Source organism: Scyliorhinus torazame, unplaced genomic scaffold (assembly GCF_047496885.1).
Source record: "Scyliorhinus torazame isolate Kashiwa2021f unplaced genomic scaffold, sScyTor2.1 scaffold_744, whole genome shotgun sequence".
Classification (NCBI taxonomy): Eukaryota; Metazoa; Chordata; class Chondrichthyes; order Carcharhiniformes; family Scyliorhinidae; genus Scyliorhinus; species Scyliorhinus torazame.
The window spans coordinates 47,769-72,209 of record NW_027308471.1 but is presented as its reverse complement, the minus strand read 5'-3'; the positions used below and the strand labels follow the sequence as shown (position 1 = coordinate 72,209).

Here is a 24,441-nt window from a genome sequence, read left to right as displayed (position 1 = left end):
AGTGGCAGGTAGTCTGAAAAAGACACTACTTAAAAAAAGTGCATATCTTCCAATTACTTCTTGCCCTGGGCAAAGTCTTTATTATTCAGCTTCCAATTAAATTTAAAAGATCTTGGGGCACAGTATTTGATCCATTCCACCCCAACCCAGTCTGGTTCGAGACCGTCACTCCTGTCAGCCCTCATTCTGTAGCCATAGATACATAGAAGATAGGGGCAGGAGGAGGCCATTCGGCCCTTCGAGCCGGCTCCGCCATTCATCACCATCATGGCTGATCATCCAACTCAATAGCCTAATCCTGCTTTCTCCCCATAGCCTTTGATCCCATTCTCCCCAAGTGCTATATCCACCCCATCTGAGTGTCATCTCAGGACATTGTCCCAGACTTTATCTTATCGGATGGCACACACAATCTTCAACCTGGCATCTTCCCAATTGAATTTGAGACAGGAAGAGATCGGCCATGATCTGATCGAGCCTGCTCCGCCCGTCAAAGGGCTGAATTGCCCACTACTGCTCCGAATTGCAACATTCCAGTGAGGTACAGATCTTGCGGTCAAGAATCATCGCCTCTGATCTGCCACTGTGCAGCCCTCTTTCCAAAGATGTGCATTTATATAGCACCGTTTACATTGTGAAACCCCAATGCACTCCAGCTAACGAAGCACTTTGTGAAACGTCGTCACTGTTGTCATGTCGGAAACCTCTGACGGGGAGATCCTCCTTACTGCCCACCTGGGTGGAGTACAGAAAACATGCACTAACTGGCAGCACCACAGAGATTGCCACCCCGGCTGGGTGGCACAGATAAATACCAGGAGTCAGATGTCGACTTCAGTCCGATCTGCCCTTGCAACATTTTTTTTTAAAATAAAGAGATAAATAGAAATTTGATGAAATAACACAACACACGTCCAAAAGAAGCATTTATTAACAAGTAAAACACAAAAGCAAAATACTTTGGATTCTGGAAATCTGAAATAGAAACAGAAATGCCACGCTAACTCTTTCCCTCTACGTCGCCGAGTGCTTGCAGCATTCTGTGTTTCTATTTATCAACAGTATTTGTGGCAAGTTGATCCTGATGCAACAGGGTGAGGTGCCGGCAGTACACAGGCAATAAACACTCCTCAATAATTACATCCATGCCCGCTTGTTAATGCACATTTATAGTTGCTATTATTGCGATTGCCAACAATAATTTTACTAAAAATTAATCGTTCACGTTGAGGGTATATGTTAGCAGTCACCCAATAGGGATCACAAGTTCCACCATTTCGACCAGCAGAAAACCCTCCTTTGAAATGAGGTTTTACAGAAACATTGCACTACTGTAGTGTCAGATTGGCACCACTGAGTGGTGCTCACGAGTTGCATCTGCATTGGTTGCTGGCTCTCTTGATATTTCTGTCACTGGGCCGTAGTTCAGTGACGGGAGATCTCACTAATCTGGGAATTCCTAATCAAATCAGAAAGAAAATGCTGGTAGCTCAGTGGATAAATTTACTGCTTGGTATGGCAGCACAAGTGTGGCTTCACAGCCCCAGGGTCCCGGGTTCGATTCCCGGCTTGGGTCACTGTCTGTGTGGAGTCTGCACGCTCTCCCCGTGTGTGCGTGGGTTTCCTCCGGGTGCTCCGGTTTCCTCCCACAGTCCAAAGATGTGCGGGTTGGGTGGATTGGCCATGAGAAATTGCCCTTAGTGACCAAAAACCGATTTCTGCGGACAAATGCTGCCTTGCCTTACTGTCACATCAGTCAAGATTAGTTTTGTTTTTAATAAATGTGGAGTACCCAATTATTTTGTTGGGGAGGAGGGAGAGAAGATACGCCAGCCAGTGACCGTACCGAGGGAAATTGTGAGCAGACAGGCGGGTCTGATGTGAGGATAGCACCAGGACTTGCTCCAATTCACAGGTTATCGGAGGGAGAAAACTAGGATTTTCTTTCCATATAAAAAAAATCATTCTCCATCTAAAAAAAAGTGGCCTTGAAGCTTTTGGTGGAACTGGCGTGGATGCGATACGCCCAGATTCTTTCAGCTGTAACCAAGTGCCAGGAGAACATAGCTTTGTCAGCAATAGATAACAGTCTTACCCAAGAGTGGAACAAGACGTGCATTTCTATAGCACCTTGGGGCATAGTGCTTCCCAGCCAAGAAAGCGCACTTTTAGTGCAGTCACGGTTATAATATAGGAAGCAAGGGCAGCACGGTGGCCTCAGGGCGCCAAGGTCCCAGGTTCGATCCCGGCTCTGGGTCACTGTCCGTGTGGAGTTTGCACATTCTCCCCGTGTCTGCGTGAGTCTCGCCCCCACAACCCAAAAATGTGCAGGCTAGGTGGATTGAACACGCTAAATTGCCCCTTAATTGGAAAAATTAATTGGGTCCTCTAAATTTATTTTAAAAAATAATATAGGAAGCACAGCAGCCGGTTTGCGCACAGCAAGATCCCACAAGCAGCAGATAATCACTCAGTGACGTTGGCTGACAATCCATTAAAATTACAGATTGTACAACATTTTACATGCAAAGTTACCACCAGAGATGGGACTCTATGATCAATAACTGATTACATGTGACACATTGGAGGCCAGCAGTGTTCAGATGGTCTGACACACCCTAGCTGGTGTCAAGGTGCACCTGCTGTTCGCACTGGAAAATTAAATGGTTTATGAAAAGGACTTGTTCAGTTGCAGAAGGCAAGTATTGCAAATTGAAGATGTGCATGATGGCACAGCGACGTACTGGGAGCTGGGCTGGAGGGAGAGAGGAAGGCCTCGAAAGGTTTAGTGAAAAGCATTCACAGAGGCAGGAAGCATACCCGCCGATAATTAGATTTGCCTGGCTCTGAATTAAACACAAGCAAACGTGATTATCATGGATCTCAAAACTAATTGCCACAGTGATAAGACATAATCCTCCCTGGTCTCCAATACGCAAATTCCGTCTGTCACAAAAGAGGGGAAAAAGAAGAGGCTTCAAATCCTTTCAGAACCAAATAAGTGCTTTGAAGTGGAGTCGCCCTGTTAGAAGGTAGGTAATGTAACGGGCAATTTGTGCACAGCAATCAATCTCCCATCAACAGCAATGTAACTAAATAATCTGTTTAATTTTAGTGATGTTTTTTTTTGAAAAGCGTACCCATTATTTTTTCCCAATTAAGGGGCAATTTACCGTGGCCAATCCACCTACCCTGCACATCTTTGGGTTGTGAGGACGCAGACACTGGGAGAACGTGCAAACTGCGAACCTGGGACTTCGGGTGCCACGAGGTAACAGGGCTAACCACTGCGCTGCCCCTTTAGTTGGTTGAGGGATAAATACTGGATGCAGGAGGTTGGGAGAACTCCCCTGTTCTACTTTGAAGTAGTGGCTGTGGGACCTTTTACATCCACTCAAGGGGGCTGATGCGGCCTCAGTTTAACATCACATCCAAAGGGTGGCTTCTCCGACAATGCAGTGCTCCCTCGGCACTGCATTAGAGTGTCAGCCTAGATTTTGTGCTCACGCCTCTGGAGTAGGGAGGCACGGTAGCACAGTGGTTAGCACCGTTGCTTCACAGCTCCAGGGTCCCAGGTTCGATTCCCGGCTTGGGTCACTGTCTGTGCGGAGTCTGCACATCCTCCCCGTGTCTGCGTGGGTTTCCTCCGGGTGCTCCGGTTTCCTCCCACAAGTCCCGAAAGACGTGCTGTTAGGTGAATTGGACATTCTGAATTCTCCCTCTGTGACCCGAACAGGCCCCAGAATGTGGCGACTAGGGGCTTTTCACAGTAACTTCATTGCGGTGTTAATGTAAGCCTACTTGTGACACCAAAGAAGATTATTGAACTCATAAGCTTGCAACTCAAGGGGCAATAGTGCTGCCCACTGAGTCGTGACTGACACAGGGCGGCGCGGTAGCACAGTGGTTAGCACAGTTGCTTCACAGCTCCAGGGTCCCAGGTGCGGCTTGGGTCACTGTCTGTGCGGAGTCTGCACGTCCTCCCCGTGTGTGCGTGGGTTTCCTCCGGGTGCTCCGGTTTCCTCCCACAGTCCAAAGATGTGCGAGTTAGGTGGATTGGACATGCTAAATTGACCCTTAGTGTCCAAAAAAAAGGTTAATTGGGGTTACTGGGTTAAGGAGGTGGCCTGGAGGAGGTGTGTGCTTGAGTAGGGTGCTCTTTCCGAGGGCTGGTGCAGACTCGATGGGCCGAATGGCCTCCTTCTGAACTGTAAATTCTATGATTCTATGAATAAGGAAATGTAAGCCCATCTCGCACTTACTGGTAACAAAGTCAACAAAAAGGATGAGCCTTCATACCTTTATTGACAAGAAATGGGGCAGATTGACAGACTGCCATCGTGTAAAAACGTGCGACAGGAAGAGGAAACGGTGAGAAGTATCATTCGGCCTGGTCTCCTAGCAACCATGCAATACAATAGGACATAAAGAAATGGGCAGAGGATTCACCTCCCCCTCGCCAACTCCTCGAAGCGCTTTGAAATATCTGTGGCAAACAATTCTAGGGAGGCAGACTGAGCTGGCTCGAAAGCTTTGATGTAGGTTCGAACACTCGTTTCACTCGAATCCACGATGGCTCGAAATAGGAAATCTAAAATAAACACCGCCTGCAGCAACCAGAACAAAGTATTTTAAACCCAAAATGCTTCGGAGTGCAGCCCGCGTCACAGAAACGTGGCTGGAAAGGAGGTTCGAGGCAGGAATTCACAGGAGAGAAAGAGGATGCCTGAGGCCTCGAGCCGACGGACACACATGCACTCACACGCCAAACAGGTCCCAGTGCTGACCCCTGGTCATGCTGAGCTGGCTGAGTCAATGGCTAAAAATGGCATCCACACCTAGTTTAGACAGAGGAAGGGAAGGGTGGGGCTGTTTGAGGGGGGCATGGGGTGGCCAACTGCACAGGGTGCCTGCTCCTGAGTTGGAGTGTGGATGAGAGAGCGTGGGTGTGAGGCATAGAGGGGGAAATGTGTGTGCGTGGATTTACATTAGGAGGGTCATGCTCAGCTGTGAGGCACTCTGCAGTCAATCAGCCTGCTTAAATTCACCATTAAGGCTCAAATGAGCAGGATCAGCACTTGACCAAGGTATTGAAGGGACTCTGGGACTGTACCCCAGCGAGGACACATCACCTTCAGGACAGAAAAAACAAAATTAATCTTTTCACACACCAGTGACAGGATGTTATAAGTACAGGCGGCGCAATATGGGCGTCACAGTAAGGTGCGGCGCAGTGGCTAGCACTGCTGCCTCAGCACCAGGGTCCCAGGTTCGACTCCCGGCTTGGGTCACTGTCTGTGCGGAGTCTGCACGTCCTCCCCGTGTCTGCGTGGGTTTCCTCCGGGTGCTCCGGTTTCCTCCCACAGTCCAAAGATGTACGGGGTAGGTGGATTGGCCGTGACAATTTGCCTTTCGGCGGGGTTATGAAGATAGGGTGGGGGAGTGGGCCTAGGTAGGGTGCTCTATCAGAGGGTCGGTGCAGACTCGATGGGCCGAATGGCCTCCTTCTGCACTGTAAATTCTATGATTTAAGGGAGGGGCGGAATTTGACACAAAGCAATGATATTTGAAGTTGGGGGTGGGGGTGGGGGAATGGTGCACAAAATGCCTCCTGCCAAGTAAAGAGATGATCGAGGGAACATGGAAGATACAGAGACCTCCCTTTCCAAGCCATTCGGAGGCAACAGTTCAGCTGGATACACAAACCCTGGACATGGATTGGCTGCACAGTTAAACAGCCAGTGATGGTCTATATTGCTTCAGGGAGCAAGTAAACCCACCTTCAATTTGTGACAGATTTGCTCATATTGGTACAAGGTGGAATTGAAGAGGTGTAAGGGTGCCAGAGTGTCTCAGCCCTGCCGCACAACACCTCTTCTCTTTCAGAACAGCTCTCTTCATCATCAATCTGCTATGGAAGCTGCACTCCTCTGAGTTTGAATTGTCAGATCATTAAAGCCACTGTGGAAATTTTTAAAAGGCATAATTACTCGGATCAAATAAGGCAATCAGGAAGGGAGGTCGGGGAGGATTGAGTCACCTTGTCGACGGTCATGATTCCAAATGCCTTGAGGTGCTAATCCAAAAGAGCCTGGGGGATAGTGAAGGATGGGATTTGATTAAAAATACCACTTTGATACTGGTTCTGCGAGTTATCAAAGGGGAAATGAAAAAGGTGAACAATTAAAAGTTCAGAGAATCATCGCTTCGGTACCCGCCTTGGATCCCTTCCGTTGCTGAGGGTGGTGGTTGCCGGGGTGGTGCTGGATGTGGTCACTGCCTGGTTATTTCCTGAGCCGCGTCCATTACCTCTGCCGCCTGCTGGTGGCGGCTGATGATTTGTGTTACCTGCGGAGGCTCCGCCTGAGCCAGCAACATTCAGACTGTCATTACCTGGAGCGACGGGAAGAAGGAACAAAACCAGATGACAACAATGGCCCAAATGAGAACCGTTTCCTTTTTTGGGGCGATTTGGGAAACCTTACCCCCGCCCTCCGCCCCACCGCACTTCTTCCTGCGGAGAGCCTTCTGTCCAATGCTTCCCTCCTTGGCATAGCCCAGTTCAAGGACTGAATGGAGCATAATTCAAACAAAGAACAAAGAAAAGCACAGCACAGGAACAGGCCCTTCGGCCCTCCAAGCCCGTGCCGACCATGCTGCCCGACTAAACTACAATCTTCTACACTTCCTGGGTCCGTATCCCTCTATTCCCATCCTATTCATGTATTTGTCAAGATGCCCCTTAAATGTCCCTATCGTCCCTGCTTCCACTACCTCCTCCGGTAGCGAGTTCCAGGCACCCACTACCCTCTGTGTAAAAAACTTGCCTCGTACATCTACTCCAAACCTTGCCCTTCTCACCTTAAACCTATGCCCCCTAGTAATTGACCCCTCTACCCTGGGGAAAAGCCTGGGAAAATTTAACAGCTACTTCCATCACTATTTTGTGCTCAGTAAGATATGGACCCCAGTTAATACATAAAGCTGCTGAATTATTTTTTTTTTAAAATTTGTGTACCCAATTCATTTTTTCCAATTAAGGGGCAATTTAGCATGGCCAATCCACCTACCCTGCACATCTTTGGGTTGTGGGGGTGAGACCCACGCAGACACGGGGAGAATGTGCAAACTCCACACGGACAGCGACCCAGAGCCGGGATCGAAGCTGGGACCTCGGCGCCGTGAGGCAGCAGTGCTAACCACTGTGCCACCGTGCTGCCCATAGAGCTGCCGAATTACAGAATCAATTTGCAAAGCTGGGTTGTTTTCGGTCAGCTACGCGAGGGATATCTTGCATCCCGCGCCACGAGTCGAGAGAAATTGTACATCTTTCTTCTGGGGCTCAGCACAATGCAAAGCCAGCTGGGCCAGAAGCCAGCTTACTCCACGCCAAGGCCTCCCACTCTACATGACAGATGTGGCCAGGCTGCCAGCCCTCTGCCAGGGCAGCAGCGTGGCTGGCTGGCACCTCGAGGTTTATGGCAGGAACACAAAAGCTGTTTAGCCGCAATGTTCTGCGTTCATTCACAAAATCTCCACACACGAGTAGCATTGCTTCCCACATCACATTGGCCGAGGTGGAATCCTCTCCCATTGCCTGGTAAGTTATGCACCTGTGAATTGCTGGAGCATTTCACAGCGATTGGGGCTTTTATCCACTGGCAGAGAGCCCCCGATCCTCCTTTTGCTCAGGTGAATCTTGCGCTCAAGTAAAGCAGATCAGTGCAAGGAGGGTGAACACTTTTCCCCCACTCGTTGCAAGTTAAATGTAGCGCAGGCAGCTGCACAGCCAAATAACCAACAGCATAGCCAACTCCCAAACCCGATGCACCTGGGTAACATTGTTCTGTTTTCCCACAGCGGCTGTTCTGCAGCTGTCGGAGTGAGATTGCCAGCAGAATGTCCAGTAAGAACTAGACTCACTGTCCAAATACATTTCATATTGAAACCATACACCTATCGGTCATAACAGAGGAAAACTGGGCAGCCAATGTGCGCAAAGCAAACTCCCACAAACAGCAATGTGGCAAATGACCAGAGAATCGGTTTTTAGTGAGGTTGGTTGAGGGAACGGAACTTGCGGGCAAACTAGCAAAGTGTACACACTTTTTAGCAGAGTCGCTTTAAGTAGTCTCCAGCATCGCGGACTAGTGTATTAATACTTTGATCAGCTGTTCCAGCAATGACGGAGTCGGCAGCAATGATTTGATGCCTGTAAGGTTTGCTAGAAAGACATGCAATTTCAATTGTGCTTTTTAATGGCGTAGGAAATCCCAAAGCGCTTGAAATGCAATCATTGTGGTAAGGTAGGAAACGCAGCATTTGCGCACAGCAAGCTCCCACAGACAGCAAGAACTTAAACGACCAGCTTATCTGTTTTGGTGATGTTGGTTTGAGGGATCAATGTTGGCCCCAAGACAACGGGGCAAACTCCCCCTAATCTCTAAAACGGTGCCTGTGGGATCTTTAACACCCACCCGAGGGGACAGAGGGGGCCAAGACTTAACGTCTCATCCAAGGACAGCAGCTCTGACTGTGCAGCGCTCCCTCACTGCTGCCCCTGTGGTGCTGCACAATACCATGGGCCCTTTAATGCAGGTACTTACCAGTAGTCACAGAGGGTGTCGAGCTCACTGGGCCAGTTGTAGAAGTGCTACCTTGTTCAGACGGGGTCTTAAAAAGAAGGAAACAGTGCTGAGGTTTAACTGGCTTGATCGGAAACAACCTTGCATAATTAGCAACTGGAATTCGCTTCACCTCTCCCTCATTACACAGACCTCCTGTCCCCAATTAGACAGCTCATCGGCCTGCCTTGCCCTCTCCCCGCTGCCATACACAAAACTGATTGGGAGGGATAGACTGGTTAATCTTTCAAGCCTGCCCCACATCATAATGGCCAGAACACCTTCCCTTCAGTGTTCATTACCACCCTCACAGCCATATAATCCTGGTCCACCCACATAGACGCTACCACCAAGAAAGCACGACAGCGCCTATACTTCCTCAGGAAACTAAGGAAATTCGGCATGTCCACATTGACTCTTACCAACTTTTACAGATGCACCATAGAAAGCATCCTATCGGGCTGCATCACAGCCTGGTATGGCAACTGCTCGGCCCAGGACCGCAAGAAACTTCAGAGAGTCGTGAACACCGCCCAGTCCATCACACAAACCTGACTCCCATCCATTGACTCCATCTACACCTCCCGCTGCCTGGGGAAAGCGGGCAGCATAATCAAAGATCCCTCCCACCTGGCTTACTCACTCTTCCAACTTCTTCCATCGGGCAGGAGATACAAAAGTCTGAGAACACGCACTAACAATTCAAAAACAGCTTGTTCCCTGCTGGGAACCTGAATTGTAGCTCCAGTATACAGGAGGTTGAGAGTAGTAAGGTCATGAGTAAGGTTTCAAAGTTGCAGGAGTGTACCGGCAGGCAGGAAGGTGGTTTAAAGTGTGTCTTCTTCCAATGCCAGGAGCATCCGGAATAAGGTGGGTGAACCTGCAGCATGGGTTGGTACCTGGGACTTCGATGTTGTGGCCATTTCGGAGACATGGATAGAGCAGGGACAGGAATGGTTGTTGCAGGTGCCGGGGTTTAGATATTTCAGTAAGCTCAGGGAAGGTGGTAAAAGAGGGGGAGGGGTGGCATTGTTAGTCAAGGACAGTATTACGGTGGCAGAAAGGACGTTTGATGAGGACTCGTCTACTGAGGTAGTATGGGCTGAGGTTAGAAACAGGAAAGGAGAGGTCACCCTGTTAAGGGTTCTCTATAGGCCTCCGAAAAGTTCCAGAGATGTAGAGGAAAGGATTGCAAAGATGGTTCTGGATAGGAGCGAAAGCAACATGGTAGTTGTTATGGGGGACTTTAACTTTCCAAATATTGACTGGAAATGCTATAGTTAGAGTACTTTAGATGGGTCCATTTTTGTCCAATGTGTGCAGGAGGGTTTCCTGACACAGCATGCAGATAGGCCAACGAGAGGCGAGACCATATTGGATTTGGTACTGGGTAATGCACCAGGACAGGTGTTAGATTTGGAGGTAGGTGAGCACTTTGGTGATAGTGACCACAATTCGATTTTGTTTACTTTAGTGATGGAAAGGGATAGGTATATACCGCAGGGCAAGAGTTATATCTGGGGGAAAGGCAATTATGATGTGATGAGGCAAGACTTAGGATGCATTGGATGGAGAGGAAAACTGCAGGGGATGGGCACAAATGGAAATGTGGAGCTTGTTCAAGGAACAGCTACTGCGTGTCCTTGATAAGTATGTACCTGTCAGGCAGGGAGGAAGTGGTCGAGCGAGGGAACACTTAAAGCAGTCGAAACACTTGTCAAGAGGAAGAAGGAGACTTATGTAAAGATGAGACATGAAGGTTCAGTTAGGGCGCTCGAGAGTTACAAGTTAGCGAAGGAAGGACCTAAAGAGACAGCTAAGAAGAGCCAGGAGGGGCCATGAGAAGTCTTTGGCAGGTAGGATCAAGGATAACCCTAAAGCTTTCTATAGATATGTCAGGAATAAAAGAATGACTAGGGTAAGCATAGGGCCAGTCAAGGACAGTAGTGGGAAGTTGTGCTTGGAGTCAGAGGACAAAGGAGAGGTGCTAAATGAATATTTTTCGTCAGTATTCACACAGGAAAAAGACAATGTTGTCGAGGAGAATACTGAGATTCAGGCTACTAGACTAGAAGGGCTTGAGGTTCATAAGGAGGAGGTTTTAGCAATTCTGGAAAATGTGAAAATAGCTACGTCCCCTGGGCCGGATGGGATTTATCCTAGGATTCTCTGGGAAGCTAGGGAGGAGATTGCTGAGCCTTTGGCTTTGATCTTTAAGTCATCTTTGTCTACAGGAATAGTGTCAGAAGACTGGAGGATAGCAAATGTTGTCCCCTTGTTCAAGAAGGGGAGTAGAGACAACCCCGGTAACTATAGACCAGTGAGCCTTACTTCTGTTGTGGGCAAAATCTTGGAAAGGTTTATAAGAGATAGGATGTATAATCATCTGGAAAGGAATAATTTGATAAGAGATAGTCAACACAGTTTTGTGAAGGGTAGGTCGTGCCTCACAAACCTTATTGAGTTCTTTGAGAAGGTGACCAAACAGGTGGATGAGGGTAAAGCAGTTGATGTGGTGTATATGGATTTCAGTAAAGCGTTTGATAAGGTTCCCCATGGTAGGCTACTGCAGAAAATACAGAGGCATGGGATTCAGGGTGATTCAGCAGTTTGGATCAGAAATTGGCTAGCTGAAGACAAAGGGTGGTGGTTGATGGGAAATGTTCAGACTGGAGTCCAGTTACTAGTGGTGTACCACAAGGATCTGTTTTGGGGCCACTGCTGTTTGTCATTTTTATAAGTGACCTGGAGGAGGGCGTAGAGGATGGGTGAGTAAATTTGCAGATGACACTAAAGTCGGTGGAGTTGTGGACAGTGCGGAAGGATGTTACGAGTTACAGAGGGACATAGATAAGCTGCAGCGCTGGGCTGAGAGGTGGCAAATGGAGGTTAATGCAGAAAAGTGAGGTGATTCATTTTGGAAGGAATAACAGGAAGACAGAGTACTGGGCTAATGGTAAGATTCTTGGCAGTGTGGATGAGCAGAGAGGTCTCGGTGTCCATGTACATAGATCACTGAAAGTTGTCACCCAGGTTGAGAGGGTTGTTAAGAAGGCGTATGGTGTGTTAGCTTTTATTGGTAGAGGGATTGAGTTTCGGAGCCATGAGGTCATGTTGCAGCTGTACAAAACTCTGGTGCGGCCGCATTTGGAGTATTGCGTACAGTTCTGGTCGCCGCATTATAGGAAGGATGTGGAAGCATTGGAAAGGGTGCAGAGGAGATTTACCAGAATGTTGCCTGGTATGGAGGGAAGATCTTATGAGGAAAGGCTGAGGGACTTGAGGCTGTTTTCGTTAGAGAGAAGAAGGTTAAGAGGTGACTTAATTGAGGCATACAAGATGATCAGAGGATTGGATAGGGTGGACAGTGAGAGCCTTTTTCCTCGGATGGTGGTGTCTAGCACGAGGGGACATAGCTTTAAATTGAGGGGAGATAGATATAGGACAGATGTCAGAGGTAGGTTCTTTACTCAGAGAGTAGTAAGGGCGTGGAATGCCCTGCCTGCAACAGTAGTGGACTCGCCAACACTAAGGGCATTCGAATGGTCATTGGATAGACATATGGACGATAAGGGAATAGTGTAGATGGGCTTTAGAGTGGTTTCACAGGTCGGCGCAACATCGAGGGCCGAAGGGCCTGTACTGAGCTGTAATGTTCTTTGTTACCAGACTCCTGAATGACCCTCGTATGGACTGATCTGATCTCTTCACACATCTTCTCTACTGAGTAGTACTACACTCTGCATGCGTCACCCGATGCCTGTGTCTATGTATTTACACTGTGTATTTTATGTATGCACCAAGTAATTTGTTTTCATGTAGTAATGGTCTGTCTGGACTGTAAAAAGAACAAAGAACAGTACAGCACAGGAACAGGCCCTTCGGCCCTCCAAGCCCATGCCGACCATGCTGCCCGACTAAACTACAATCTTCTACACTTCCTGGGTCCGTATCCCTCTATTCCCATCCTATTCATGTGTTTGTCAAGATGCCCCTTAAATGTCCCTATCGTCCCTGCTTCCACCACCTCCTCCGGCAGCGAGTTCCAGGCACCCACTACCCTCTGTGTAAAAGAGCAGAAAAGTCCGCAGAACAATACTTTTCAGTGAACCTCAGTACACTTGACAATAAACCAATGCAATCCAAATCTCCTTGCAGAGGCAATAAAGTTCAATCAGCTGCAGGTTCCGTTGTTTTATTCTGCAAAGGTAACCGGAATTTCTCACACCAGCTACAACAAGGCAAGCTGTTCCACAAGCTCCGTCAAAAGCATTCAATGGTGGGTGGCTGGGAGGAATATGCCAGAGTCACTGCATTGGGTAGCTCCCCAAATCTGCCCCTATTATCCAGACGATTTCACCACAGCTGTATTGAGCCCTGGTCAAACTGCGTGTCTGAAAGCACTGGGACACAGCTGTACTGAAACGCCGATCTACACCCCAGGAAGAGCACAGTTCCCACCACAGATCTGTGCTGAATTTGCTGATCACGGACGGGGGAGGTTCGGAGCAGCACAATTAGCCTTGGCTTCCAGAGCTACGGAGAAGTAGTCAGTTTGAGTTCCCAATCCTGATCGCTCAACAGCGGACTCCGCTGGCGCTTTGGTTGAACAGGCTGCCCACATTGGAGGGTGAATGATGGCACTTGGGTGAGGTGCCAGGGCAGGGGAAGGAGGGCACTTATGGACCCATAACCCAGCAAAGCGTCAGAGAGGGGGCAAGGTGAGAAAGCTGGCACAGGAACTAAACAAGGGAATCTCATCACTGACACCACCCCGAATGGCAGAAGGGGCACGGAATGAAAACAACGGCAACCTGGCCTGAAGGGGTCAGACTTACAGGTTTGTTCTGTGAAGACGCCGGTGATGTGTACTCCGGATTGGGGTCACTGAAATTCGGCACTTCCGAATACTGCATACAAAACCTGAAACGGAACACAGAAGTGATCGCACGTCGTCATACTCTTGCGCGGTGCACGCACGCACACCGTCACAGCCCGCCGGCAATTTGTACACAGCAAGATCCCACAAACGACAATGTGATAATGGCCGGATGATATGTTTTAACGGTGCTCATTTTTAAAAATCCTTTCACAGGATGTCAGCTTTAATAAGGACACGGGGAGTCCAAACCGAGTAAAAGAACAAAGTTTAATTTACAAACAGTAGATTTTTCACCTATAGACCCCTATCAGGTACCTCACTGGCCGACCTTATATACACTGGATAATTGAGATACCCCACCCCTAGCGGGAGAGCTCGTACTCCACAAGGACCACGAGGAAGAGGAGCATTCCTACCCTGTAGGTCCCATGTGGGATATTACATGGATGTTGTAGCATGGTCAGTATAGGTTGCCCAGCCTTAATTGCCCTGGACCGGAGTGGCTTGCTCGGCCATCTCAGAGATCAGTTAAGGGTCAACCACATTGCTGTGCGTCTGGAGTCACAGGTAGGTCAGGCCAGGTAAGGACGGCAGATTTCCTGCCCCCCCTCAGTGCTGCACGAGGACTATCGGCCGAGATTACGCGTTCAGGGCCCTGGGGTGGGACGTTAGTCAATCACGTGGGTTTTGACCACAATCGATGGTAGTTTTCTGGTCGCCATTACGGAGATTCACTTTCAATTCCAGCTCGTTACTAACTGAATTTGAATTCCACCAATTGCCAAGTTTGGAGGATTAGCCTCTGGATTATATGTCCAGTGATATTACAATTATGCCACCATCTTCCAGGGATCAACATTGGCGTGGACACCAGGCAGAACTCAGCTGTTCTTCAAAATACTGCCATGGGATATTTTCGGTTCACTTGAGACAGCAGAATCGGTCTTGGTTTAAGGATTCATTTGAAAGACAGCCCCTCCAACAGTGCCGCACTGCCTCAGTACCGCACCATGATCGGTGGCCGACATTATTCGCTCAAGACCTGAACCCGCAACGTTCTGACTCATAGGAAGGAGGGCTAGCGATTGGGCCAGAGCTTTCAAACCTACAGGCCCATCACCCAGAAGCACCCCCGCGTGCCTCTTGGTGAGCAAGCTAAAAATAAGACTGACCCCTGGGATTCCTGGTGTCTGCCGAGTGAGCTGATAGGTCGCTTTCAGAGACAGGTCGCTTTCAGAGACAGTACAATCAGTCACCCTGCCAGTAAAGTGAACTCTCACCTCCTCAGAGGGACAGAGGTTCGAAAGGCAACTTGTTTAACAGTGTTAGCTTTGACTTTGGTTAAATGAAAACTCCTTCCCAGTGTGATAATTCAGCGAAGGCAAGGGGCTCGATGATCAAAGAGGCTATTCGGCCCATTGTGACTGTGCTAGCTCTTTGGAAGATCTATCCAATTAGCTCTCCCCCTTCTGCTGTTAAGTCAGAGAACTTACTCTCCCACTTTCTGAAGGTCGCCTCCTCTGCCCGTGTAGAGTGTCAGACATCCTTTCCAAATTGAGGCATACCTGCAAGAAAATACAGATTTCCTTTAAGATATACCACTCGACCTAAACACTGAAACTCACTCCATTCATACCATCCAGTTTGCTGCTTCATTGAGCTGGTAAGGATGGCGATAACCCTCACGAGGACCACGGGGGGTGGGGGGGGGAGGAAATGGCTGATTGATCTCCCCATGGGCTTTGTAGAATACTGGTTCCTGAGGTGAGTGGGTGGAGGCCCACCCAGCTGGCTCGGTAGCAGGACGCTGAAATGTAGCTCTCAGATCCGGACCGGCAGTTCCCGAAAGTCCTGGGCTGGGATGTTTCTTTTGTGAGTCACAGTAGCAATTTGGCCTTTCACTCCGGACCTCCTGGAATTCTTACATTGGCGACGAGGATCAAGCCCGGGATTCCGAGCAGCCTTTCCGAAACTCCCCGATGACAACTCCGGTAAGAAACAAAGCAAAAAGAAAAACCCAGAAATGCTCTTGTTTGGGAAGCTCGGGTCTTATGATGCGGACATGGAAGACTGGCCCCAGTATGCCAAACGCATTCGTTACCTCTTCCACGCCAACAGCATGGAAGGGGATGTCTGACATAAAGTAATACTTTTGACAGCATGCGGGCGCCAACGTTCAGCTTTCTGAAGAGTTTAACTTATCCTGCAGCCCCGACATTAAAACATTCAACGAGCTCGTGGATCTAGTTAAGAACCATTACAACCCAAAGCCACTTGTACTCCTCCAGCGTTACCAATTCAACATGGCTAGGACCACCCCCTGGGGAACCCGTGACAGAATTGCTGGCTAGAATCATAGAATCCGTACAGTGCAGAAGGAGGCCATTCGGTCCGATGAGTCCTCACTGACCCCTCAAAGGAGCACTCCACCCATGTGGTGCCATTTAAGGGGCATCTTGACAAATACATGACTATTCATGTGAATAGAGGGATACGGACCCAGGAAGTGTAGAAGATTGTAGTTTAGACGGGCAGCATGGTCGGCACGGGCTTGGAGGGCCGAAGGGCTTGTTCCTGTGCTGTACATTTCTTTGTTCTTTGTTTGTCCACTTCCCAGTCCACCCCACCCTATCCTTGTAACTCCACAACCCAACCTGCACATCCCTGAACACTAAGAGGCAATTTATCATGGCCAATCCACCTAACCTGCACGTCTTTGGACTGTGGGAGGAAACCGGAGCACCCGGAGGAAACCCACGCAGACACGGGGAAAACGTGCAGACTCCGCACAGACAGTGACCCGAGGCTGGAATCGAACCCTGGTCCCTGGCACTATGAGGCCGAAGTGCTAACCACTGTGCTACCACGCTAGATTAAGGAAGCTGGCCGAATACTACAGGGTTGGCCCATCCATGACCAAGATGCTATCCGAACGGCCAGTGTGTGGGATCAACAATGTCGCGATACAAAAAAGAATGTTGGCAGAACCCACCCCTGATGTCAAAAGGGCTATAGAATTAGAACTATCCTTCGAACAGGGAGAAATGGGCCTCAGAACTGCAAGGGACGATGGACATTAGCATTCTCAGGCTGAGGGGGGCAAACAGCAGTTCCAGCGAAGGCACCCACATGCGATGCCTCTCCATAGCGAGATGGGGCAGTCCTTTCCCATTGATGGGGCAATGGCACAGAGAGACCTATTTTTTTTTTTAAATAAATATTTTATTGAAAATGTTTGGTCAACCAACACAGTACATTGTGCATCCTTTACACAATATTATAACAACACAAATAACAATGACCTATTTTATAAACAGAAAATGAATAAATAATAAATAACAAAAATGAAAACTAGCCCTAATTGGCAACTGCCTTATCACAAGTAACACTCTCCAAAAATATAATTTAACAGTCCAATATATAATTATCTGTAGCAACGACCTATACATATTATACAGTATATATTAACAACCCTGAGAGTCCTTCTGGTTCCTCCTCCCCCCCCCCACCCCCGATCCTGGGCTGCTGCTGCTGCCTTCTTTTTCCCATTCCGTCTATCTTTCTGCGAGGTATTCGACGAACGGTTGCCACCGCCTGGTGAACCCTTGAGCCGACCCCCTTAGGACGAACTTAATCCGCTCTAGCTTTATAAACCCCGCCATGTCATTTATCCAGGTCTCCACCCCCGGGGGCTTGGCTTCTTTCCACATTAGCAATATCCTGCGCCGGGCTACTAGGGACGCAAAGGCCAAAACATCGGCCTCTCTCGCCTCCTGCACTCCCGGCTCTTGTGCAACCCCAAATATAGCCAACCCCCAGCTTGGTTCGACCCGGACCCCCACTACTTTTGAAAGCACCTTTGTCACCCCCACCCAGAACCCCTGTAGTGCCGGGCATGACCAAAACATATGGGTATGATTCGCTGGGCTTCTCGAGCACCTCGCACACCTATCCACCACCCCAAAAAATTTACTGAGCCGTGCTCCAGTCATATGCGCCCTGTGTAATACCTTAAACTGAATCAGGCTTAGCCTGGCACACGAGGACGACGAGTTTACCCTGCTTAGGGCATCTGCCCACAGCCCCTCCTCGATCTCCTCCCCCAGCTCTTCTTCCCATTTCCCTTTTAGTTCATCTACCATAGTCTCCCCTTCGTCCCTCATTTCCCTATATATATCTGACACCTTACCATCCCCCACCCATGTCTTTGAGATCACTCTGTCCTGCACCTCTTGTGTCGGGAGCTGCGGGAATTCCCTCACCCGTTGCCTCGCAAAAGCCCTCAGTTGCATATACCTGAATGCATTCCCTTGGGGCAACCCATATTTCTCGGTCAGCGCTCCCAGACTCGCGAACTTCCCATCCACAAACCGATCTTTCAGTTGCGTTATTCCTGCTCTTTGCCACATTCCATATCCCCCATCCATTCCCCCCGGGGCAAACCTATGGTTGTTTCTTATCGGGGACCCCCCCAGTGCTCCGGTCTTTCCCCTATGTCGTCTCCACTGTCCCCAAATCTTCAGTGTAGCCACCACCACCGGGCTTGTGGTGTAGTTCCTCGGTGAGAACGGCAATGGGGCTGTCACCATAGCCTGTAGGCTAGTCCCCCTACAGGACGCCCTCTCTAATCTCTTCCACGCCGCTCCCTCCTCCTCTCCCATCCACTTACTCACCATTGAAATATTAGCGGCCCAATAATACTCACTTAGGCTCGGTAGTGCCAGCCCTCCCCTATCCCTGCTACGCTGCAAGAATCCCTTCCTCACTCTCGGGGTCTTCCCGGCCCACACAAAACCCATGATGCTCTTTTCAATCCTTTTAAAAAAAGCCTTCGTGATCACCACCGGGAGGCACTGAAACACAAAGAGGAATCTCGGGAGGACCACCATCTTAACCGCCTGCACCCTCCCTGCCAGTGACAGGGATACCATATCCCATCTCTTGAAATCCTCCTCCATTTGTTCCACCAACCGCGTTAAATTTAACCTATGCAATGTGCCCCAATTCTTGGCTATCTGGATCCCCAGGTAACGAAAGTCCCTTGTTACCTTCCTCAACGGTAGGTCCTCTATTTCTCTACTCTGCTCCCCTGGATGCACCACAAACAACTCACTTTTCCCCATGTTCAATTTATACCCTGAAAAATCCCCAAACTCCCCAAGTATCCGCATTATTTCTGGCATCCCCTCCGCCGGGTCTGCCACGTATAGTAGCAAATCGTCCGCATACAAAGATACCCGGTGTTCTTCTCCTCCTCCAAGTACTCCCCTCCACTTCTTGGAACCCCTCAACGCTATCGCCAGGGGCTCAATCGCCAGTGCAAACAGTAATGGGGACAGAGGCATCCCTGCCTTGTCCCTCTATGGAGCCGAAAATATGCAGATCCCCGTCCATTCGTGACCACGCTCGCCATCGGGGCCCTATACAACAGCTGCACCCATCTAACATACCCCTCTCCAAAACCAAATCTCCTCAACACCTCCCACAAATAATCCCACTCCACTCTATCAAATGCTTTCTCGGCATCCATCGCCACTACTATCTCCGTTTCCCCCTCTGGTGGGGCCATCATCATTACCCCTAACAGCCTCCGTATATTCGTGTTCAGCTGTCTCCCCTTCACAAACCCAGTTTGGTCCTCGTGGACCAGCCCCGGGACACATTCCTCTATTCTCATTGCCATTACCTTGGCCAGGATCTTGGCATCTACATTTAGGAGGGAAATAGGTCTATAGGACCCGCATTGTCGCAGGTCCTTTTCCTTCTTTAAGAGAAGCGATATCGTTGCTTCAGACATAGTCGGGGGCAGTTGTCCCCTTTCCTTTGCCTCATTAAAGGTCCTCGTCAATACCGGGGCGAGCAAGTCCACATATTTTCTATAGAATTCGACTGGGAATCCATCCGGTCCCGGGGCCTTTCCCGCCTGCATGCTCCTAATTCCTTTCACCACTTCTTCTACCTCGATCTGTGCTCCCAGTCCCACCCTTTCCTGCTCTTCCACCTTGGGAAATTCCAGCCGATCCAAGAAGCCCATCATTCTCTCCCTCCCATCCGGGGGTTGAGCTTCATATAATTTTTTATAAAACGTCTTGAACACTCCATTCACTCTCTCCGCTCCCCGCTCCATCTCTCCTTCCTCATCCCTCACTCCCCCTATTTCCCTCGCTGCTCCCCTTTTCCTCAATTGGTGTGCCAGCAACCTGCTCGCCTTCTCCCCATATTCGTACTGTACACCCTGTGCCTTCCTCCATTGTGCCTCTGCAGTGCCCGTAGTCAGCAAGTCAAATTCTACATGTAGCCTTTGCCTTTCCCTGTACAGTCCCTCCTCCGGTGCTTCCGCATATTGTCTGTCCACCCTCAAAAGTTCTTGCAGTAACCGCTCCCGTTCCTTACTCTCCTGCTTCCCTTTATGTGCCCTTACTGATATCAGCTCCCCTCTAAACCACCGCCTTCAGCGCCTCCCAGACCACTCCCACCTGGACCTCCCCATTATCATTGAGTTCCAAGTACTTTTCAATGCACCCCCTCACCCTTAGACACACCCCCTCATCTGCCATTAGTCCCATGTCCATTCTCCAGGGTGGGCACCCTCCTGTTTCCTCCCCTATCTCCAAGTCTACCCAGTGTGGAGCGTGATCCGAAATGGCTATAGCCGTATACTCCGTTCCTCTCACCTTCGGGATCAACGCCCTTCCCAGCACAAAAAAGTCTATTCGCGAGTAGACTTTATGGACATAGGAGAAAAACGAGAACTCCTTACTCCTAGGTCTGTTAAATCTCCACGGGTCTACACCTCCCATCTGCTCCATAAAATCTTTAAGTACCTTGCCTGCTGCCGGCCTCCTTCCAGTCCTGGACTTCGACCTATCCAGCCCTGGTTCCAACACCGTATTAAAATCTCCCCCCATTATCAGCTTTCCCATCTCTAGGTCCGGAATGCGTCCTAGCATCCGCCTCATAAAATTGGCATCATCCCAGTTCGGGGCATATACGTTTACTAAAACCACCGTCTCCCCCTGTAGTTTGCCACTCACCATCACGTATCTGCCCCCGTTATCCGCCACTATAGTCTTTGCCTCGAACATTACCCGCTTCCCCACTAATATAGCCACCCCCCTGTTTTTCGCATCTAGCCCCGAATGTGCAAACTCCACACGGACAGAGACCCAGAGCCGGGATCGAACCCCGAAAGGGGGGGGGGGGGGGGCTTCCTACCCCCCCCTTGTCGATTAGCCATCCCCTTTTTCCAGCTCCTCACCCGGTTCCCACGCAGCTGTATCTCCCCCAGGCGGTGCCCCGCCGCCCATCCCCTCCCATACCAGCTCCCCCCTCTCCCCAGCAGCAGCAACCCAGTAATTCCCCCCTCCCACCCCCCCCCCCCCCCCCGGCTAGATCCCCCGCTCGCGTAATTACTCCCCCCATGTTGCTCCCAGAAGTCAGCAGACTCTGGCCGACCTCGGCTTCCCCCCGTGACCTCGGCTCGCACCGTGCGATACCCCCTCCTTCCTGCTTCTCTATTCCCGCCATGGTTATCATAGCGCGGGAACCAAGCCTGCGCTTCTCCCTTGGCCCCGCCCCCAATGGCCAACGCCCCATCTCCTCCACCTCCCCTCCTCCCCCCATCACCACCTGTGGAAGAGAGAAAAGTTACCACATCGCAGGATTAGTACATAAAACTCCTCTTTCCCCCCTTTTTAACCCCCCTCTTCGCCCCCCACATTCGCCCCACCACTTGGTTCAAATGTTCTTTTTAATAACCCGCTCATTCCAGTTTTTCTTCCACAATAAAAGTCCACGCTTCATCCGCCGTCTCAAAGTAGTGGTGCCTCCCTCGATATGTGACCCACAGTCTTGCCGGTTGCAGCATTCCAAATTTTATCTTCTTTTTATGAAGCACCGCCTTGGCCCGATTAAAGCTCGCCCTCCTTCTCGCCACCTCCGCACTCCAGTCTTGATAAACGCGGATCACCGCGTTCTCCCATTTACTGCTCCGAGTTTTCTTTGCCCATCTAAGGACCATTTCTCTATCCTTAAAACGGAGGAATCTCACCACTATGGCTCTGGAAGTTTCTCCTGCTCTCGGTCCTCGCGCCATCACTCGGTATGCTCCCTCCACCTCCAACGGACCCGCCGGGGCCTCCGCTCCCATTAACGAGTGCAGCATCGTGCTCACATATGCCCCGACGTCCGCTCCCTCCGCACCTTCAGGAAGACCAAGAATCCTCAGGTTGTTCCTCCTTGCGTTGTTCTCCAGTGCCTCCAACCTTTCCACACATCGTTTCTGATGTGCCTCATGCGTCTCCGTCTTCACCACCAGGCCCTGTATATCGTTCTCATTCTCGGCTGCCTTTGCCTTCACGACCCGAAGCTCCCGCTCCTGGGTCTTTTGTTCCTCCTTTAGCCCTTCGATCGCCTGTAGTATCGGGGCCAACAGCTCTTTCTTCATTTCCTTTTTGAGCTCTTCCACACAGCATTTCAAGAACTCTTGTTGTTCAGGGCCCCATGTTAAACTGCCACCTTCCGACGCCATCTTGGTTTTTGCTTGCCTTCCTTGCCGCTGTTCTAAAGGATCCACTGCAATCCGGCCACTTTCTCCTCCTTTTTCCATCCGTATCCAGGGGGGATTCCCTTCTGGTTTACCGCACAGTGTTTTTAGCCGTCAAAATTGCCGTTGGGGCTCCTATCAAGAGCCCAAAAGTCCGTTTCACCGTGAGCTGCCGAAACGTGCGACTCAGCTGGTCATCGCCGCACCCGGAACCAGAGAGACCTATTGCACACAAATCCAGAACCTTAGTGGACACGGAAAGACGCCATTCTCAAGTCAAAAAGGGAGGATTGCTTGTTATTTTTCAGATAAGAAATTCCATCCATATGTCTATGGCTGACATTTCACAAACATAACAGACCATAAACCCCTCCTGGGCCTTTTCAATGAGGACAAAATGATTTCCCCATCACCCCGGCTCAGATCCACTGTTGGGCATAATCATTAGCGGCCTACGAATACTCCCTCAAGCACAGCCCAGGAACACACATTGCCAAAGCGGGTGCCCTAAGTCGCCACCCGCAGGTTTGGCCCCTCTGCCGGTCTTGGAAGAAGTCATCATGACCTTGAATGTCCTGGATATTGGAGTAGATTAGTGTAGACCCAGAAGGCCCTCATACTGGCAAAACTGCTCACAGCGGTTAGCACTGCTGTCTCACGGCACCCAGGACCCGGGTTGGATCCCGGCTCTGGGTCTCTGTCCGTGTGGAGTTTGCACATTCTCCCCGTGTCTGCGTGGGTTTCGCCCCCACAACACAAAGATGTGCAGGGTAGGTGGATTGGCCACGCTTAATTGCCCCTGAATTGGAAAAAATGAATTGGGTACTCCAAATTTATTTTAAAAAGACAGTGGACGCAGAATCTTTAAATATTTTTAAGGCAGAAGTAGATAGATTCTTGATGAGCAAGGGTGTGAAAGATTGTCAGGGTAGGCGGGAGGTGACAATCAGATCAGGCCGTGATCTTATTGCAGGCTTGAGGGGCCGAGTGACCACCTCCTAATTCATATATTCGTTATGTTTCAGCTTTATCAGGTCTTGATGAATAAAATGAGTTACCCTCTGGTCAATCGGATGATATCTCCAGCCTGAATCAGACTTCCCACATCATCCCACACCGATATGTTGATGCTGCCGGTTTTATCGGCCACTTTACACGTCCGGACTTCATGCCCATCCTTGGTTTTGGTTACTCGTCCTACACAACAAGAAACACAATGACAGATGAGCTTTCTGGCAAAGACTTAAAAAGCAAGGGTGGCACGGGTCCCAGGTTCGATTCCCCGCTTGGGTCACTGTCTGTGCGGAGTCTGCACGTTCTCCCCTTGACTGCGTGGGTTTCCTCCCACAAGTCCCGAAAGACGTGCTTGTTAGGTGAATTGGAAGTTCTGAATTCTCCCTCCGTGTACCCGAACAGGCACCGGAATGTGGCAACTAGTGGATTTTCACAGTAACTTCATTGCAGTGTTAATGTAAACCTACTTGTGACAATAATAAAGATTATTGATTATGACATGCCAGGGATGTTTTTTCTCCAATAGTTTCTCTCCTCACTCTGATTTCTTGCACTACTCTCAACTAAGGTGGTCTTCTTTTCCCTCTCAAAATTAAAATGATAGGCAGCTGGACAAAAACGGCTTTGGGTTACCCCAAAGCCAGGCTGGCGCATATATCCCAAACTGGTTCCCATTCAGGGAAGGGAATCTCGTTCACCAACTTATGATACATATGACTCCAGCGCCACACTTTGCAGTTGACTTTTGCCCCCTTCTCAAAGCAGCAAGGATCCCAATCTCAACCGGTGGCATGCTCTAACTTCATTAATCTTAGCAATTGTACCATCATCTAGCTGGAGCGTCAACTGGGTGGCACAGTGGTTAGCACTGTTGCCTCACAGCACCAGGGTCCCAGGTTCGATTCCCCGCTGGGTCACTGTCTGTGCGGAGTCTGCACGTTCTCCCCGTGTGTGCCTGGGTTTCCTCCGGGTGCTCCGGTTTCCTCCCACAATCCAAAGATGTGCAGGTTGGGTGGATTGGCCATGATAAATTGCCCTTAAGTGTCCAAAAAGATTAGGTGGGGCTACGGGGATAGGGTGAAGGTGTGGGCTTAGGTAGGGAGCTCTTCCCAAGGGCTGGTGCAGACTTATGGGCCAAATGGCTTCCTTCTGCACTGTAAATTCTATGAGGAGACAGGATGGGATTTATCCCATTTGAGGAAGGGGCGGGGGTTAGAAACTCACCTATTTCCAGGACAATGAAGAGGAGATTCAGGTTTTTCAAACCAGCTTTGATATCCTTCACATAAGTATCGTTTGACATGCTCCCTCGCTCTCTCCCCCCTTATCTATCTCTCCCCCCTCATCTATCTCTCCCCCCTCTTCTCTCACTCTCC

General features: G+C 49.8%; 1 protein-coding gene across 1 annotated transcript; it reads right to left on the bottom strand.

Annotated features, from left to right (window-relative positions):
• Positions 1-913: 913 nt before the first annotated feature.
• Positions 914-24,441, bottom strand: LOC140406641 (SOSS complex subunit B2-like). The gene is made up of 6 exons (XM_072494645.1): positions 24,290-24,441; positions 23,110-23,248; positions 15,000-15,071; positions 13,463-13,547; positions 8,607-8,673; positions 914-6,393 (listed from the first exon to the last, which is right to left on the bottom strand). The coding sequence occupies exons 1-6, from the start codon at positions 24,366-24,368 to the stop codon at positions 6,200-6,202; spliced, it is 636 nt and encodes a 211-aa protein (XP_072350746.1). The 5' UTR covers positions 24,369-24,441; the 3' UTR covers positions 914-6,199.